We start from the raw sequence: 17,752 nt of genomic DNA, 5'->3' as shown, positions 1-17,752 counted from the left end.
AAACCGTTTCCGGGTTCCTTAAAGGGCCAGTACCACTGATGAAGCAACAAGTCACACATACAGAACAGAGTATATGATTATTATATTAGTTTTGTATCTGACGCATCTGTACTATGAAAAAGTTAAATGTAGATTTCAACCTTTACATCTGTCCTATGACAGATTTAGAGACATACACGTTTTAGAAACATTCTACTTCTAAAGATGAAACCTTTTTATTTGGCAAATATTTCAAAAATGTCTTGCACAGTTTTTTTTCTTTTCTTCTTTTATTATTGTTTTCAATAGTGCCTGAATATTTTTTATTCTTATCAGCTGATTGTTAAGACTGTTGTAAAATGTGGTAATCAGTGGGCATTTTGTTCAAATAAACAAATTTGAGTCAAGGATAAGTGTTTGCTGGCCTCATTTCATCTTGCTGTATACTAAATTATTTGATTTTGTTTTCATGCTGTTGATTTTCACCAAGCCATGACTTCCAATGGTAAAAATGCAAAATAAAATGACTACACTGACACCTCTTTCTGTATCCGGCATGTTGTTAATTCTGACCTTGCTGCACTGAAATACTGCTGTGCATACTTTAAGGTGGTTAAGAATGGTTGACCACACAGCACAGACAGTTCAGATAGAGGTTATTTATTCTCACAGAGCATTCTGTACCTGCTGATGTCTGAAGCCAGAGTAGAGGGACAGTGTAAAAGTGACAACACTGCAGCTGATTTGTTTTATAAAGCATTGCTTGCTTTGCTTGCTGCTCTAGGCATTTGTTGTGAATCTGTACCCCCGTTTTGTAGGCTTTGTTCTAGATATTGTCGTGCTAGTAGTTTAAATTTTTTGCACCCCATCATACAGCTACTGCACTGTTCTCTTTTTTGTCTGATTGGTGCATCTTCATCCTGCCTTTGAAAATGCAGGAAAAAGGATTCATCATCTGCAGCTCACCCCAGGGGGCCTCAGTGTTACCACTCAGCTCCCTTTACCTTCAGCTCAATAAATCCATTCTCCACTACTTTTTGATGTTTGCAGTAGGTTATATTATATGTGGATACAACAGATATGTCAAAAGAGGTCTATTTATTGCAGCAATTTGTCAAACAACTGTTGTACAAAAGTGCATCAACAATCTACACGTGGTTGTTATGATCTTTCATGTTTTGTTGTCTTTCTTTAGCGATGATATAAGATGTTCCCGCGTTCCCTTGCCTTCTTGTCCTCCTCAAATGCTCGGACTTGCAACGTTATATCTGACTTTGGATGTGTTCATGCTATAGGTTCATCTTGATTTCTTTCTTTCCATCCCCCTCCCCAAAATTAACAAGTTAAAAGAAAACTTAAGGTGGCCATCATCTGGACATTGGCCACATCATGAATGATTAAGGTTATTTTCAAGTTATGCTACTGCTCATGTACTGTATATGAACAGTATCATCCATGTCACCCTGGGAAGATTTAGATATTGATTAGGCCCATTCTAATGACATGAAAAGTTTTGTCTTTTGATTTAATTTAACTTTAAATCCATGAAAACCACAACACTTTGATTTTATTACTTCTTTGAAGTCAATGTGTTGGAATTTTAATCTTATTTTTTTAAATCATTATTTTGTTGTTGCATTTGAAGTTGAGGGAATTGTGATGAGTTGAACCGTAAAAAGTTTAAAAACCCACAATATCTAAGACTTAATTTATGAGTGTGGTGCTTAAAATCAAACAAACGTATTTTTGTATGGTCTCGAACAAATTCATTTATTTGTTTCTGCTTATTAAAAAAATGTGGGGAAAAAAAAAAAAGATTTTTCCGATTATTTCGAGTATCCGTGAAGGCAGATTTCGCCGGTCAAAAACGGTAACTCAGAACATCGTGAGCCAATCAGAAGACAGCTGGGGGTGACGTAGCTGAACTCAAAACTAGCAACGAACGGCGTCCTGCTGTCCATCAAGTTAACCGCCTAAAAAGTTTGTGTTTTTCATGAAATATAGTTTTTGTCTTTTTCTTCAAATTAAGACACAAGTGATGCTGTAAAGTTCTTTTGGTAAGCTGGAACGTTGGAGTGATTGGTTATTGATTCGTGACAAACGGTTATGTTGGTTTCTCTGATGAGCTATGTTAGCTAAACGCTCCTCACATGTCTGCCCACATCACTTTCAGGCAGGTCTCCAGTTAGGTGTGCTTATCCTATGACTTACATCACCAGGTACATGTGAGAGATGGGAGAAAAAGACGCTTTAGGAGACGAAAAAGCCAAACGCAAAGCGCTGAAGCTGAAAAGGCCGAGTGGGGATGAAAGTGCGGATGCTTCCGGAGATGCCCCCATCAAAAACAGGTTCGTAATCTATGAAGAAAGTAAAGAACTAATGGGCTGATACTACTGACAGGAATTCTGGGCTTCGGAGGATTATTTCACCTCGCGCCCTTTAGCCACAACCCAATTCATCCATTCACATTTGCTGTAGCCACACCTGAGACCTCTTAAGCGCATTCATGTTGAGTCTATGGTACTTTACTCGTTCATGAGTGAGCTGCTTCACACTGTTAAACTTGTCCCTAAGTCAATCACTATTTCAGCTCTCTCTTGTCACTCTTCAAATAATGATACAGAGTCGGTTGTTATCTATAGTAAATAAATCAAACAAACTCAATGGATTTAAATGATAAAACAATTGCCTCAGAATTACTTTAATCAAAAAGAAAATAACCCCAGAAGTATGAGTAAATGTCTTCATAAACGTCTCTTGGTTATTCTGAGTGAAAATTTAATTTAAACTTAAAATCACAGGTTTGAGGCACAAAAAGATTCTCATGACTTTAAGGCAAGGTTAGTTTATTCATTGGGTCTACAGTGCCTCACAGAGTCCAAACAATAGTTACATTAACAGCATTAAACGATACCTGACATAGGACAAACATAAGCATAGTGTTGAGGTTAATCCAAACTTTTTTTTATTTAGCCCCCTGGGATTAGTTCAGGAGTATACTTTTCATAGAGCACACAGAGATATCAGCTGCAACCACTGAAAGAGATGTATTTGCAACAAACTCTGGTTGACTTTTTAAGAATGACCCAAATAAAAAATGGGATCATGATGGATGGAAAACTGTTTCTCTACCATCTAACCTGCTGCACAGAACAAATCACAGATTTTTAAAGGCTGCCTGTCGGTCCTCCAGTCACAGGCTCAAGGAGGACAAAACACACACGCAGTTCAAGTAAATAGAGTTAACTCATTTAATAATGACATTCAATATTTCTAAAAACACTAAGTGTACCCAAATATTATAGACAAACTTCTGTTCTGAATTAACCTTAAATCTGGCTTCCAGTTATACTGATGCAAAATATATTAAAATATAAGTTCAAGATCTGTTAGTGACATTTCAGTATTATGGTCAAGTATGTTGAGTTTGCACCAGCTCATAGCTAAATCCAATGTGCTGCATGCTGAAGTTTTTCTTCTGGATCCGTTCAGCTGGAGATGATGCATCTACAATAAGTTCCATGCAGTTAATGTATTCACAACCTCATTTGTAATGTAACAATGTAGAGCTATGTAACTGTACAAGAGTCTGCAGTTCAAGTGTGCTTGTGTTTCAATGGATGTTACAACCTTTCTGATGCCCAGTAACTGCTCTGACTGTCTGAGCGTGTGCAGCGTGGTTATTATAGTTAGAGAACTAATCATAAAAACAAAAATCAAAAACTATAATATCATAAAAATGCCCATGTTCCTTTTTACTAATGGACACATGTGCCGTATAGTTTCTCAGCAATGCAGGGAGCGTAATTTAGGCTTTGGGGTAAAAGTTCAGACCTATTTTCTTCAATGATATTTTTTCTGGAGCTTGCTTGAGCTCTTTCTCTGAAACTCCTGGATGAAGTTTTTGCTGATAAACAGTGTGTCCAAACTTTTGAGACTGGTGTGATCCGGCCGAGGCATGGACGTATGCAGAGGGTGGCATGAAGTATGTGATCCCAAACTTCAATACTTCTAATTTATTGTTTCAATTTTGTACTCCAAATAAGGACCTGTAGGCGTCAGAATTCCCCCCAAAACCAGGAAGTATAAAAATCAAAACAAAAAGAGGCATTCAAAAAAACATTTGAAACTAACCCCAAGATAACTGTACTGTGTTTTTTTTTGTATTTTGAAATTTAGAATGTATAACCCTGTTTATTAGTGTTTTAAATTAAAATGTGTGTTTCACAAAAATCATCAATCTCTGCACATTCCCCTATAACAAAGCATGTGGACTTAAAATATATAAAAAAAGAAATATTGTCTAATAACTGCAATCACATAATTTTACCAAATAGTACAGCACTATCAAAAATTCATACAGGCAGACTAGTGGAGACAGATAGACTACTCTTAAAATTTTTTGATAGCCCTAAAATGTCACTGAAGTGCTGCTAAATCTTGCTGGTTCAGAGAGAATAATATTTTTGTTTTATAAAAAAATATATTTTCTAATATCTTAGTGATAACCATTTTGTCAATAAAAAAAAGTTATAAATATGGAATAAAGGAAATATAGATATAACTCACCATTTTGTCAAATACGATGCCTGTGAGCTTCCCTGTTATTGGTATCACTCCAATAATACATGAAAGAAACCTGACTTATGAGTGGACTGCTGAGGCTAATCAGATATAGAACGTGCTGCAAAGATATTTGGCTTTCATAGTTTCTAAAAAAATGAGGACAAATGAATTAAAAATGTTAAAACATGCAAGGATGATGGATCAGAAAAGACAAGAGCCATATGTTGGTGTTTATGTGCTGCTGAAGGACAAACACAATAACGTGTTACATGGAGAATGCTACTCCGGCTGAGCTGTCGAGCAGGCTCTTGTTGTTCAGTGAATGCATTCATTTCACCGAGTACAGTGTGTACTCCATCTTCATATGAATAAATTAATTTACCTTGATATCTGATGCGTTTATTACCATGCATATGTGAGCAGACAAATGAATGCAGAGTGATCTGTCATTGGCTTGTGTAATTGATGAGAGTTGGGAGATGAATAGACACCTGAAAGTGCTTCTGGCAGTGGAGCGGGCAGCCCTGTGTGACAGCTAGCCCCGTGTTATTTCATGGCACACTGACTGAATTACTGATTAAGGATCAACTTATCCTCATCAGCTACAGGACTCATGGAGCTCATTTTCCTCATCATGACAGGAGAGCCTTGCTTTAAAAATTAAACTGTGTGTCCGTCTGGTGCTCCAGAGTTTGGAAATTTTAAGTTAAAAAAAAATAAAACGGAAATACTTTTGCTCTATTCCATCATACATCCAACCTTGATGGGTGTAAAGGTCAAACTGAAAAACAAAATGTTCATAACTGCAGAAGGATTCACTGTTTTCTTAAAGCTTGTATTTTCGCGGAACCATAAGCAGCCAAACATGAATCTAACGTCAGCCCAGTGTGCTCTTCACATAAGTCTGTACTTGATGAAAGTGCTGCTCAAACTGGGTCTCCAGTCCCTCCTCAGTCATTTCGCAGCAGAAGTGGAAGCTACTTTATTCATGCACTCCTAGATCATTCCTCCCTGCTTATGTGCTACGAATACTGCTACACTAACAAGCATTTTTCTTTCCTCTCTTTATTTATCTGTTCTATTTTGACATCCCGGTGGACAGTGCAAAGTCAACCAAATCTGCAGAGAAAACTCTCAATGGAAAAGCCAAAATGAAGGTAAATCACCAAGTTTCTCCCCCCCCTCCTCTCTCACAGAGCCTGATTTATGGAGTCTGACCTACATCCAAAATATGTAAATAGAACTTGTGAGTTTGTTATGGTGGTCACCTGAGCACATCCATAACTCTTGCTGTTTTGGAAAACTTCTCTCCCTTTTACCCACTGACCCCAGCTCAGAATGTCAGAGCTACAGTGTGTGCAGCAGCTTGTCCTTGTAGGTAACCTCCATGCTATTTGAAACCAGCAACATGAACCGGATATATTTACATACATACCAAGCTAGAGGAGGTAAAGAGGGGTGAAGTGATCTCTTTCTGTTGTAGGATTTCACACCTCAATGATCTAGCTGGACAACTGTAGCATTTTTTATTCTTTGAGTACAGCGTACAATTATTTATTGTGTGGGTATTTTAATCCACTCAGACATGACATAACCAGTTCTTTGAAAGATATTAAAATTGGAAGTTGAAGGAATTTATTACCCCAGAATTCAGATATTACATGACATCTAGGGGCCAGTTGTTGAAAGAATTTAATCCGGATCAAAATGATCTGGATTTGGAAATCCCATTTCTTGCAATCCAGGATCAGGTAATCCATCTCAGTTTTATGCCGTTTTTTCAAAGCAACATTGGATTGGATCACCCTGATCCAGATACACAGTTTTCAAGATTCTACTATGACCCCTTATTTGTGCCACAACAAATGAATAACCAATAAAAAAATACAAAGTGGATATTTTGAAAACATCGGAAATGTAAAAAAAAAAAAGGAGGCTAAATGTCCAATAGTTCTCAAAAAAAAATGTACAGGGTTCATCTGTGAAGGAGAGTCCAGCATTTTTAGGCTCAGATTTTAGAAGGTGGATCTGAAGTTTTTCTCTGGTTTGCTGCAGTTTGGTCTGCTTGGTTTGTTCCTCGGCCAGGAGTATCTGAGCTTCTGCTCTTTCAGTTCCTCTTTTTTTCACTTTGCTATACTGAAAGGCTTCATTGGTTGCTTAACTAACTTTGTCACTGTAATGGTTAAACAAGTCAAATGCAAAATACAAATAAAAGTGTTGACACTAAATTGTAAAACTGTTGCATTACTTGACCAATTTTAAAGTTTTACTACATTTTCTTCCTGAAATCCACCTTGAAATCCTACCCCCTGTTGGGATCAGGATATTCCTGTTTTTTTGGATCAAAGTTGTCCAAATCCTACAGAAAAGTTCTGAATAACACAAATTTAAGGTTTGATCCAGATTACATCCAGGATTAGATTAGGTGATCTAATCCAGTTTTGAAATCAGTCTTTCCTTTTTGAACTACCCATTTTCAGAATTTAATCCAATCTGATAACCAAAATCCGATTGGATTACCTTTGAACAACTGGCTCTAGAATATGGAGGGTTAAGACAACAAACTCGAAGATAAAGTCAAATGACAAACATTTTCAATTCCCTTCATGAACTGTGGACCCAAGCAGGAGTTAAGACGAGTTCTGTGTATCATACTCTAAGCTTCTAACAACAGCCTCAGATAAATGCAGCTTTGTACAGGTGAGATGCTCAAAGGCAGACTGGAGAAGTCTTGAAAAGTGTAACCTTGGTGATTCAATGTTTGACTACTGCATAAAGTGAATGTGGGCAGTGTCATAGGACCTTAGTTCATGTTCCAGCATCTAACTTTAGTCTACGCTTGTCTTATTCTCAGGCCAAGACTCCAAAGTCGGAGTCACAGTCCTCAGAGGATTCCAGCAGTGCCAGGTATGTTCCAGGTCATGGCTGTGTCTGACTTAAAGCTGTGATCATGAGTTAGCTACAGGGACATTCATCTGGAAATCATCCCCTTTCTCCACTGAGATTATGGAAATTAATTCTTGTGTTTTGATCTCAAGACCCTGGATGGAAGCCATCCCCATTTCATACCAAGTGTTGAGCTGTCTCACAGAGAATTTATCTTACTCTGCGCTCAAGACTAATGTCTGCCGCCTGTCAGGAGAGTAATAAATGAGAAAGCATGGTTTGAGTAGTCAGAAGCTCGGCTGGGCGTTTCCTGGAAAGCAGGCTTTGGCCAAAGGCCTGCTGAGTGGAATGGGTCTCTGTGATGTTTTATACGGGTTTGTTAATGGATTGATTCTCCAAAGTAGACCTACACATCACAGTGTGACAAGTGACATTTGAAAATAGATGTCGTAACTTTTGCCAAACTTTGGCATTTAACGGTTCCCTTTCAAAGTGGTAACAGTGGTGTCTGAGCAGGTTTCATGCAGGGAGGAAAGTTAGGGCCTGGCAGCAGAGCTCAGAAAGGAACATAAGGCTATTAGAACCACAGAGCGTAAATGTCAATGGACGCAGTGACCCACCTTCCTTTGTATAGCTTTTTATAGATTTTGCTCAGTGGTGCAGTATGGCAAAAATCCTGACCACTTCTACACACGCTTTCTTTTTTTCTCTCCACATCCTACACTTGAACTAACTTCTGTGCACACTAAGGCTGAACAAGCAAACAAAAAGAAAGAAAAGTAGGTGGAAGAAGGCGTTTCCTGTGATATATGTGATTTGTTGTGTTAATGTGCGGACAAAGAAAACCTGCTAAGGCTGCGGTCACCAAAGTGTGATAATGATTGTACTTGTCTCATCATTATAGAAATTCACAGTCTCTCCTTGGATCCATTTTTCATGTCGAGGTACATTTGTCAGCAGGATGTCTTTGTGAAAAATTTCCTGCAACTTTGAAAAAGCACTTTTAAGTCTAAGCTGACGTAAGTGCATCATAATTGCTGTGAAGCTTGGACTGTAATTGTTGTTGTGCTCTTTAGAGCTCTACAGGTCCTCTTTGTGAGGCAAGTTTATTCATACAGCACATTTCAGCAACAAGGCAATTCACAGTGCTTCACAAAGACATACACATAATCATTAAAATGGCAGGAGGTGAACAGTTTTTGGAATAATGAGTTTTACATCCTGGAAAAAGAGTCAGGAGTTTGTGTGTAGAATGAAGCAGACTGGATCAATGCAGGAAGTAGAAATGACAGACTACAACGAAGGGAATGGATTTGTCACTATTTTGTTTTTATAAAGCTGTTGAAATGTTTTGACTCATCCAACATTTATGTTGTTTGTTGTCAAGATCATTTCAACATTTTCTTTCAGTTAAGCCGCGTTTCCACCAAGCAGTCCGGTTCAGTTTGCATTTTGTGGCGTTTCCACTGACTTACTCTGGGACAGATCCCCAAAGAACCGAGACGAGCCGTTCCACTTTTTGGGACTCTTTCGTATGGGTGCCAAAGGCTGTTTTCCAAACCGCCTACTACACTCGCAGTGCCTACTATTTTGGCCGAAATTTAGTAAGTAGTAGGTAGTATGCGAAAACTTGCAAAATCTGTGGTATGCTAAAAATCCCTGGATGTCCTACTGATCCAGGAAATTTTCTCAGTATGCAGCGGACCAGTCTACCTGGCAAACTGTTTCCCACAATGCACAGCGCTGACGCTGTTTGTCTGTGCGGGTGGCAGGTTTCGGTGAATTACTGCCATCTAGTGGAATGAGTCAGCACTGCAACTACAACACAACAACATTAACATTATACCGTCTGTGAGATAGAGGTGAAGTGATGAGAAAGAAACACCTGTAAATCTTGTCACTTCTGGTTGTAAAAAAGTGTTTACTTCTACAAATTAATTAAAGCCCATATAAACCAATAATTAGCCCTTTTTAACCATACCTGGATTGTATGGAAGTAGTTTTTTCATCAGCTGTAAAAATAAAAATCCAAATGTAATTTCAGTCATCGATTTTACTTTTGTTGTAAGATTAGAAATCAAGAATGATGATCCTGCTATGATACGATTAATTGGAAACCAGAGTAGTATACGACAAAACAGACCCAACAGAACAGTCATACTACATACAACGTGCAAAAGCAGTAGGTAGGTTGTAGTGCCTACTACATACTACATTCACATGTAGTATGTAGTAGGCGGTTTGGAAAACAGCCAGACTGAACCGATCTGCTCTTGGAAGGTGGAGCTACAACAATGCAGACTGTTGATAAGCACAGTCTTCTCTGAAACAAAACTTGATTGCTTTTTGCATCAAAGAGCTACATGCCAATCACAAAGAATGAAATGCTGGGTGTCTTCCATTGTTGCTTTTTGTTCACTGTGTCACATTTTTCTTCTTCGTAGGATTTATTAGCGTGGTACACTGTGTCGGGCCGCTGTGGGCATCCAGCTTACATGCTGCCTACCACGAGGAGGCACGGTTGTTCTGTGAAGACCGGGCTTAACCGAGCCAACCTGTACCAAACTGTACTGATCTAAAGCAGACAGCTTGGTGGAAACAGGGCTTTAGGAACAACATCTTTACTGTATAAGTAAAACAAACTCTCACATCATCTTCAGTCTACATGCAGCCTGGATCAGTTTCTAGATGACGTGTGAGGCCAGCGATCCTGAGAGAGGAGGGCCGGCTCAGTCAGGAGCTATCACTGATCAGTGCAGGGAGAGTGCATTAGGCTCTGAAAACGTGTGCCAGGTAGCTGCTACCACAGCGTCTCATAATTAGGATTCAGTGAGCCAGAATGATAATTATGGGCTACATTTGTGCCATTTGTCCAATGCAAAGTGAAGGAAAAGGGAAACATTTTTTGCATTCTCTAATGTGTTGATTTCTTCATTTGTACCATTTTCCTTCAAACCAAGTCTTCACTGCAGGGAAATCAGGGCTTGCAGTTGTATTATTATAATTGTTTTTCAAATTGCTGCAATTATGTCATTATCATTAGTCTTTGGATAATGCTGCCTCATTATGATAATTACCGGTATATGTGGCTTCTTGTGGTCAGTGTGTCACTGTTGGATGGGTTTCTTCTTGTTAAACTTGTAGGGTAATTTTGTCCTGACTCTGGAGCCGCAGTGTGGAAAAGAGCAAATGAAAAGCAGCCATTAAGCTTTTATCCTGCCTTGTTATTAGCTTGTTGAGTAAGGGCTAATAAAAAATCAACGACCTCACTGTGTTTTTAAAGAGAAAAACAACACAGAGGTTCAAACAACACAAGATTTTTGGTTTGATTATGAGCGTACGCTTTTTGAGCATTTGAGAATTCAAAAGAGGTGACTGCAGCCTCAAACATGCTTTAAAACATGCTTTTAAAAAACTTAGTGTCTTTTTTTTTAAGACAACAAAACAGTCATCTGAATGAGTAAAGGGGCTTAAATGACAATCACACTCAGCTCTACATTCATGAGGGTGACAACAGTTCTCTGTCCTGTTTAGTGCATTGTTGAAACTGGGCCCAGAGGATGAAGACTTCACACCAAAGAAGACAGGGTTGAAAAGGAAAAGGATAAAGGATGAGCCGATGGAGGGTCCGTCAGACCTCGCAGCCAAACCGTAAGTCTGACAGGTCTATGGGCCGTGCTTTACCTGTTGTGTAAACTCAGTTTTTTGGGAGCAAATTAAACAATAACATTATTTTTCTGTAACATCAAAACCAGATGAGATTCTGCCTGTCTTTTCTTAATCAGCAGCTCAAAAAGAAAAAGTAAGTCAGGCGATCATGGAGGAGAAAGTGATGAAGAGGCTCCCAAGAAAAAGTCAAGAAAGAAAACCGAAAAGGTACACAACCATCTTCGTCTCTGATTCATGGCGTTGACCACCACATTTCTGTTGTTATTTATGTAAATATCACCGTGGGATGCAGATGGCCTCGCGGTCTGGGTCGTACCCCATGAAGTAATTCTACGCGACTAGACTACTGTAATGCTCTGTACGTTGGTGAAAATCAGGCTTCTCTCGCGCGCGCTTACAGCTAGTCCAGAATGCAGCTGCTCGTCTTTTAACAGGAGCACGAAAGCATGAACACATCACTCCAGTCCTGGAGTCCCTCCATTGGCTTCCCGTTCATTTTAGGATTCATTTTAAAATTTTATTGTTTGTTTTTAAATCTTTTCAAGGATCAGCACCTCAGCACATCTCCAATCTTTTACGCGTTTACACTCCCTCGCGGTCCCTGAGGTCTGCTGATCACTTTCACCTCGTGGTCCCAAAAACTCGTTTAAAGACCCGAGGTGATCGAGCCTTTTCGGTGGTGGCTCCCAAATTATGGAATGATCTCCCACTCAATATAAAAACATCCCCCACCCTGACGACTTTTAAATCACGTCTTAAAACTCACTTTTATTCTTTGGCTTTTAACTCAGCATGATAGTTGTGTGATCCGTGTCCTTTTATGCCTTTTATGGTCTTAACCCTGGTTTATGACGCTTATTTGTTTTTATGTGTTATGTAAATTGATTTTATTTCTTTTATGTTATTTTAACTGTGCAGCACTTTGGTGAACTTGAATGTTTTTAAAAATGTGCTATATAAATAAAGTGGATTGGATTGGATTGGAAGTTCACCCTCAAGCAACTTGGCCCAGGATCAAATCCAACCTGTGGTCTCTTTTCTGCACGTCATCCCCGACTCTCACCCTGTTTCCTGCTTATTCTTTTCTCTCCTATCTAAATAAAGGCATAGAAAAGACACTAAAATAACTTAATAAAATAACTCATTTTTGTTGTTGTCGTGGGATAATTGTTTCAGACAGTAAAGAAGGAGGAAGAAGAAGAAATTCCAGTTTCCAAAAAACCTAAGAAGACGAAACAGGAGATTGAGGAGGCGAGACAGTTGAAGATCAAACTGAAGGAGGAAGAGGAGAAGAACCGTTGGAGATGGTTGGAAAGAGCTGCCCCTTTGAAAACACACTGTCTTGAACTTCACAAACACACTCACACACACATATTAAACACAGTCTCACCATCTTGCTTTTTGTCAGGTGGGAAGAAGAGAAGTATGAGGACGGGGTGAAGTGGAAGTTCCTTGAACATAAAGGACCGTACTTTCCTCCTGAGTACCAGCCGCTGCCAGACGACGTTAACTTCTATTATAACGGTGAGTTTGGCATGTTGGCAAGGGAGGAACAGGCATCTGAACCAGGGTTGAAGTGGGTTTTGTACACTCTGGTGTCAGTGGGATGCTCCAGTAAAACCATTTACAGTAAATGATGAGAAGCTGATCAAAGGAATGAACTAATCTGAGGATTTTCTGGGTTTTGTTTCATTTGTTTTGTGTGAACAAAGCTCTGGAAAAGAACACGCAGAAGCAAGCCACAGAATAGAAAAACGTCCCAGTTACAACAAAAAGAAAGATTTGATAAAGTTATCATAACTCTTGGACTACAAGTAATTCAGAACTGCACAATACATTAAAATACATGTCAAATTCAATGCTAGTTACACACCTGCATGTGAACGACAGAGGTTAGAAAGTCCGTGAGTAAAAGATCATTTTAGATCAAACCTGCAACTAAAAGTTCTGATTTTGTCTCCAGTTACACTAATAGACAGGACGCCAAGAGGCGAATTCCTTCTATATAGAGGTTTAAGAAAAAAAAGCAGTCACAAACCAGTTTTTAATCATCGATAAACACTGGACAGGTTGATCGAGCCAACGTCGAACTGAAATCTGCGAGAGATGGTAGAGATTCAAGCTTAAACAATAAAGATGTGCAGAGTCATTTTTTTAGAAAAGAAGACGTTGAAGACAGAGAGACCAAAGGAAGAAAAAAAGAGATACAAAAAAAACGGCTGAAATAAACTCAATCAAGCATTAGATAACACATTAGACGTGTTTTCATATACATTTGCTTTGGCTAGAATGTAGCCTGATTTTTGAAAAGTGTCTTGAGTTAGCATTTGCTTTGAATTGCTATAGTTTATCAACAATGCTGTTGACATACCAGGACGTGAATGTGTGTTCATAAACCAGAAACCCTCCAGGACCAAAAAAAGAGCACACTGACTGCTGAGTCTGAGACTTGGTTTATTATAAAAGAACCAGAAAACTACGTCCAGAGTTAATTATTTACCCTGAGACATTGCTGGTGTTTCAGTGTCAAGTGTGACCCTGTTCACTGGTGACTCTCGGCCGTTAATCACTGATACTGTGGCTGAGAGTCACTAGTTAGCGTGGTCGCTTTTAACTCCTAAACACCAGTTGCTCTGTGACGGTCAAAACTTGATAGACGTTGTCTCTGTTGTATAGTATAATATCTAAAAACTGACCACAGAACAACCATAGATTTTTATGCTTTTTACAGGTTGAATTTAGTGTTTTAAAAACGTTAACTCATCTGAATGAATAGAGGTAAACGCTGCTTCTGCGGTCAAGATGCTTACAACATTTTTATGATGACATAGACTGATAATCCCTCTATACGAATAAGAGTGTTCATTAGTCATATTTCAAGCCAGAGGCACACAAACAGCTGCATCTTAAGGATGCTTGAGGTGTTTGGGGTTTAAACCCTGGTTGTTGTCTGCTTTGTTCAACAGTCCATCCTTCGTTTTGTCCTGCAGGGAGCTTCTTTGACCTGTAAACTTTTGTCCTTGCATGTACTTGTTGGTAGCTCACTCTTAGTATCAGAGTTGAGTTTAAATCTTCGTCCTGGTCTTTAAGCCTTCCTCTGAAATTGAATGGACTCGTTTTATAAGACTGTAAAAGGGCTGAGGCGGGAGTTATAGCTCATTGGTTGTACAGTGTGTTGGTGTACCACGGTGAAATGTCTGCTTGTGTGTTCTCAGGCAAAAAGGTGAAGCTGAGTCTTGCAGCTGAGGAGGTGGCGGTGTTTTTTGCCCAGATGTTGGACCATGAGTACACCACCAAGGCGGTGTTCAGGGAGAACTTCTTTCAAGACTGGAGGAAGGTAAAGTAAAGAAAACGTGGAAAACAAAGTGGATATTGAGATTTTGATGTTTAAACATGATTAACAGCTGATTTAACATCATATCTTACACAGTTATTGAACTGAAAAATGAAAGATTTTGAACAAAAAAATTAAATATTAAAGCAAAACATATTCCACCAATCATTAGGGCCTTTTGATCGCCTGTCACTTTTTTCAGCAACTCCCTGATACCATGTAGATCTCCAGCCCCAATATCTCGTTAGTTTTGAAAGATGAAAAATATCCGTAAATTAATCAATAAAATACTTTCCATATCAGATCCAGAAACCGTCTCTTACAGTTTCAGTCAAGTTTTCCTTCCAGCCCCACATTTCTGTACCTGTGAGACGTGTGTTTGAAAACCTGCTCGCCGGTGTCTGTCATGGTGGCCTCTGCTCAGAGAAAACACCGTGCCAGCCCCTGAAGGCATATCATGCAGAATTAATTTTGCGCTGCTTAGTGCTCAATGCACTTGAAAATACGATTTGTGTGAAGGCATTGATATGCTAATCCATACAAGTAGCTCCCCTGCATATGAACAAATCCAATTAAACTGTTTTATTATAGCCGGAAAAAACTCTCCTCGCTCCACTGCCCTCAGTGCCCGCCTACTGTCGAGTGTCAGTCATGCTTAGACACGCAGGCTGAATCTGTGTCCATACTGTCAGGGAGTCTTCTGATCTCATCTCCACTCTACCTTTGGAAATAGTGGAATTACAAACACCTGATTTTAAAAGTGACATCAGAAACGACTTTCAACTCTCTGTGATGCTTGTTCTGCTGCTCTCTTCCCCAGGACACCACGTCAAAGCCGCTCATGTTGCTGTGACGTTTAAGCACCAGAAACTTCTCAAATGACCTGTACAGCTTTCACTGAACATCTCTGTGCTGTTGCCCTGTTAGTGACCCTTATGATGGGATGACCTCTGTGCAGCAACCTCACTAAGTCCACAATCATAGTTGAAGCTGCTGCTGCTGCTGCTTTCAGGGTTCTGCTGTGTCAAGCCGGCTCTTTCTGAGCATGCTCAGAGAAGAGATTATCTAAAAATTAGTCTGTACTCTGGCCTTCAAAATGATGCCACTTAATTCATTTTCCATCTGCTCTGCTGCCATATAGATGAATAATTAAACCAAATGTCACTGATCTGCTTGGATCAAGCACATCTTACTCCTTTTTATGATACATTATTGTTGTAATGCCCTGTTGGCCAGACAAAGGTTTAGCTCTGAGAATTAATAGCTCCCTGAAAATTGAAAAAGCAGCTCTGTGGGTAGCTCCTTTGTCTCGTGTTTTTTTTTTTTTCTTTGGATTGAGTCTTTTGCTCAGCACATCAAGTGTTTGGATAGCGTGTTCTTTTTGCTATCAGCTTTAAAGGTATAATTGGTAGTTTGATTTAGATACACTTTTTGTTATACTGGTTAAAATGATCTATATGTCCCGATGGTAAGCAATACATGATGTGTTCTTAAAGTAGAGCTGAAAATATCAGCTATCTACAGCAGGAGAAAACCCAGGAAAACAACAGACAATCACATCGATTAGGATTCAATCTCTTAAACCAATCAAATCCTGACTCAATGCATGTTCCTGAGTTTAGTGGTGTACAGGTTCACACTCAGCAGAAGAATGGCAGAGAAACCACCTATACCCCGATTACTGGTAACTGCTCCTCCAGCTAAACGGGGCAAGAAAAGAAAGCCCTTGCCTCTCTTTTCTTTTCTTTCTTTTCTTTTTCTGTTCCCCTGCCTCTAACTACTGCCCCTCTCGCTCCACCTCGGCCTGTCCCCTCTGACCCTATGAGGTACTTGGCTCTGGGCTGTGGTCTGGATTAGAGTCTAATAAACTCTCGCCACAGGGGCTCTGACAAGCAAAAAAACCATTGCGATATTTAGTAAGTCCTAGAGAAAATGTACATGTACTATTTGTGTTATATCTTTACTCCTGATATCGTGTCACAGGTAAAAGTGGATGATTCTAGCATGACAGTTGCGAGTACAAACAAAAGTCACATTTGTTAATTGTTTTTTTAGCTTAACGTTTTATTGTTTTGGTGTTTCCTTACCTCTAAATAAGACATAACTTGACGTAGTGCAAAACATAAAATGATGTGCTGAGTCAGTCTTTCAGTCATTCACAATTATAGTCGCGAAATCAGCGGCGCTTGTGCATGTGAGTGGGGGCGCTGCTTTGGAGGAGCTCCAAGGGGAGGGGGAGGAGGGGCTAGGCGGAGTCCTGACGAGATGCTACATTCAAATTCGTGCTAGTTTTTTCAGGACTGCCAACCCTGCCTTTAAGGCCTTGAGTTACAAAATACACTTGGTTTCATCAGTGGTCCAGCTCCATATAGTGAATAAAGACTGATCTGTGCAGACAGGCAAGTCTGTCCAGCTCCACCATCCTTTAAAATTCAACCTGTGTGTTGCATTTTCACTGCATTTACCCAGAGTTAGGTTCTCACCTCTGATTGGTCAGCCCTGTGTCATGTTTGTTTGTTTGTTTTTATTTCATTCATAATGACATAAAAAGTCAAAAGGTAACGCATTATTTATAGTTACGTAGTGCTGAATCATGACAACAATCAAGCTCTATCAATTCAGTTTGTAGGGTCCATAAAACGTGTCCGTTATATGTGGTAGTGTCCACCATTAATAAAAAAAAAATACAAGAAATCATTTCCAGTAGAGAAAAAACAGGTCTTTCTTCTCACTGCCAGACTTCACTGGCCAGTGTATTGCTGTGAATGAACTTTTTTTTTCTCCCTGGCAAATTTGAGCTGAAAGCAGATACTGGGTAATAGCATTTAGAACAAAGTGAGACTGTTTCAGTATCATTCATATAGTCTTCATGGTGTTTTTAAGTTGCATCAAACAAATAATTGTATAATACATTATTTAGTTCTTTTGTGCGTTACTATTTGATTTTTTACCTGTCTTCAAAAGGAGAATTAATGGATTATCACTCAACTCCATTGATTTTCTGATAGAGCAGTTGTTCAGTTAGCACATGATGTCCCAGCCGTTGTGCTGATACAATAAAGTTTCCAAACTCAGGAATGACAGAAACATCTGTTTGTCACACTCTTTGTTCAGGAAATGACCCACGAAGAGAGGACACTGATCAAGGATTTAGACAAATGTGACTTTGGAGAGATCCATGCCATGCACAAAGCCAAGGTGGAGGCCAGAAAACTCCTGAGCAAGGAGGAGAAACAGGTGATGCTTGCACTTTTCTTGTACATTGAGCACTGTGTGCTAATGTCACTCTGTCTAAGGTGAGTCAGAACTTGCACCACA

The 17,752-nt window shown here is 39.3% G+C and overlaps 1 protein-coding gene across 3 annotated transcripts in view; it reads left to right on the top strand.

Moving 5' to 3' along the window:
- Positions 1-1,852: 1,852 nt before the first annotated feature.
- The window catches only part of LOC141796715 (DNA topoisomerase I, mitochondrial), a 43,585-nt gene continuing 27,685 nt past the window's right edge, over positions 1,853-17,752 (top strand). Inside the window, exons 1-10 of one of the 3 annotated variants that reach the window (XM_074677966.1) lie at positions 1,853-2,036; positions 2,199-2,327; positions 5,648-5,702; positions 7,400-7,452; positions 10,966-11,082; positions 11,220-11,307; positions 12,277-12,407; positions 12,509-12,624; positions 14,316-14,437; positions 17,549-17,671. In XM_074677966.1, the coding sequence (XP_074534067.1) occupies positions 2,212-2,327; positions 5,648-5,702; positions 7,400-7,452; positions 10,966-11,082; positions 11,220-11,307; positions 12,277-12,407; positions 12,509-12,624; positions 14,316-14,437; positions 17,549-17,671 (921 nt within the window). In that variant the 5' untranslated portion in view covers positions 1,853-2,036; positions 2,199-2,211. Of the gene's footprint in view, positions 2,037-2,198; positions 2,328-5,647; positions 5,703-7,399; positions 7,453-10,965; positions 11,083-11,216; positions 11,308-12,276; positions 12,408-12,508; positions 12,625-14,315; positions 14,438-17,548; positions 17,672-17,752 lie in introns of all 3 variants that reach the window. The other 2 variants (XM_074677963.1, XM_074677965.1) reach the window with 2 other exon arrangements.

This window comes from Halichoeres trimaculatus, unplaced genomic scaffold (genome assembly GCF_033239565.1).
Source record: "Halichoeres trimaculatus isolate MK-OKI-2021-1 unplaced genomic scaffold, fHalTri1.1 fHalTri1_scaffold_10, whole genome shotgun sequence".
Taxonomy (NCBI): Eukaryota; Metazoa; Chordata; class Actinopteri; order Labriformes; family Labridae; genus Halichoeres; species Halichoeres trimaculatus.
Note: the sequence above shows the minus strand (reverse complement) of the source record. Positions and strands in the feature narration are given on the sequence as shown.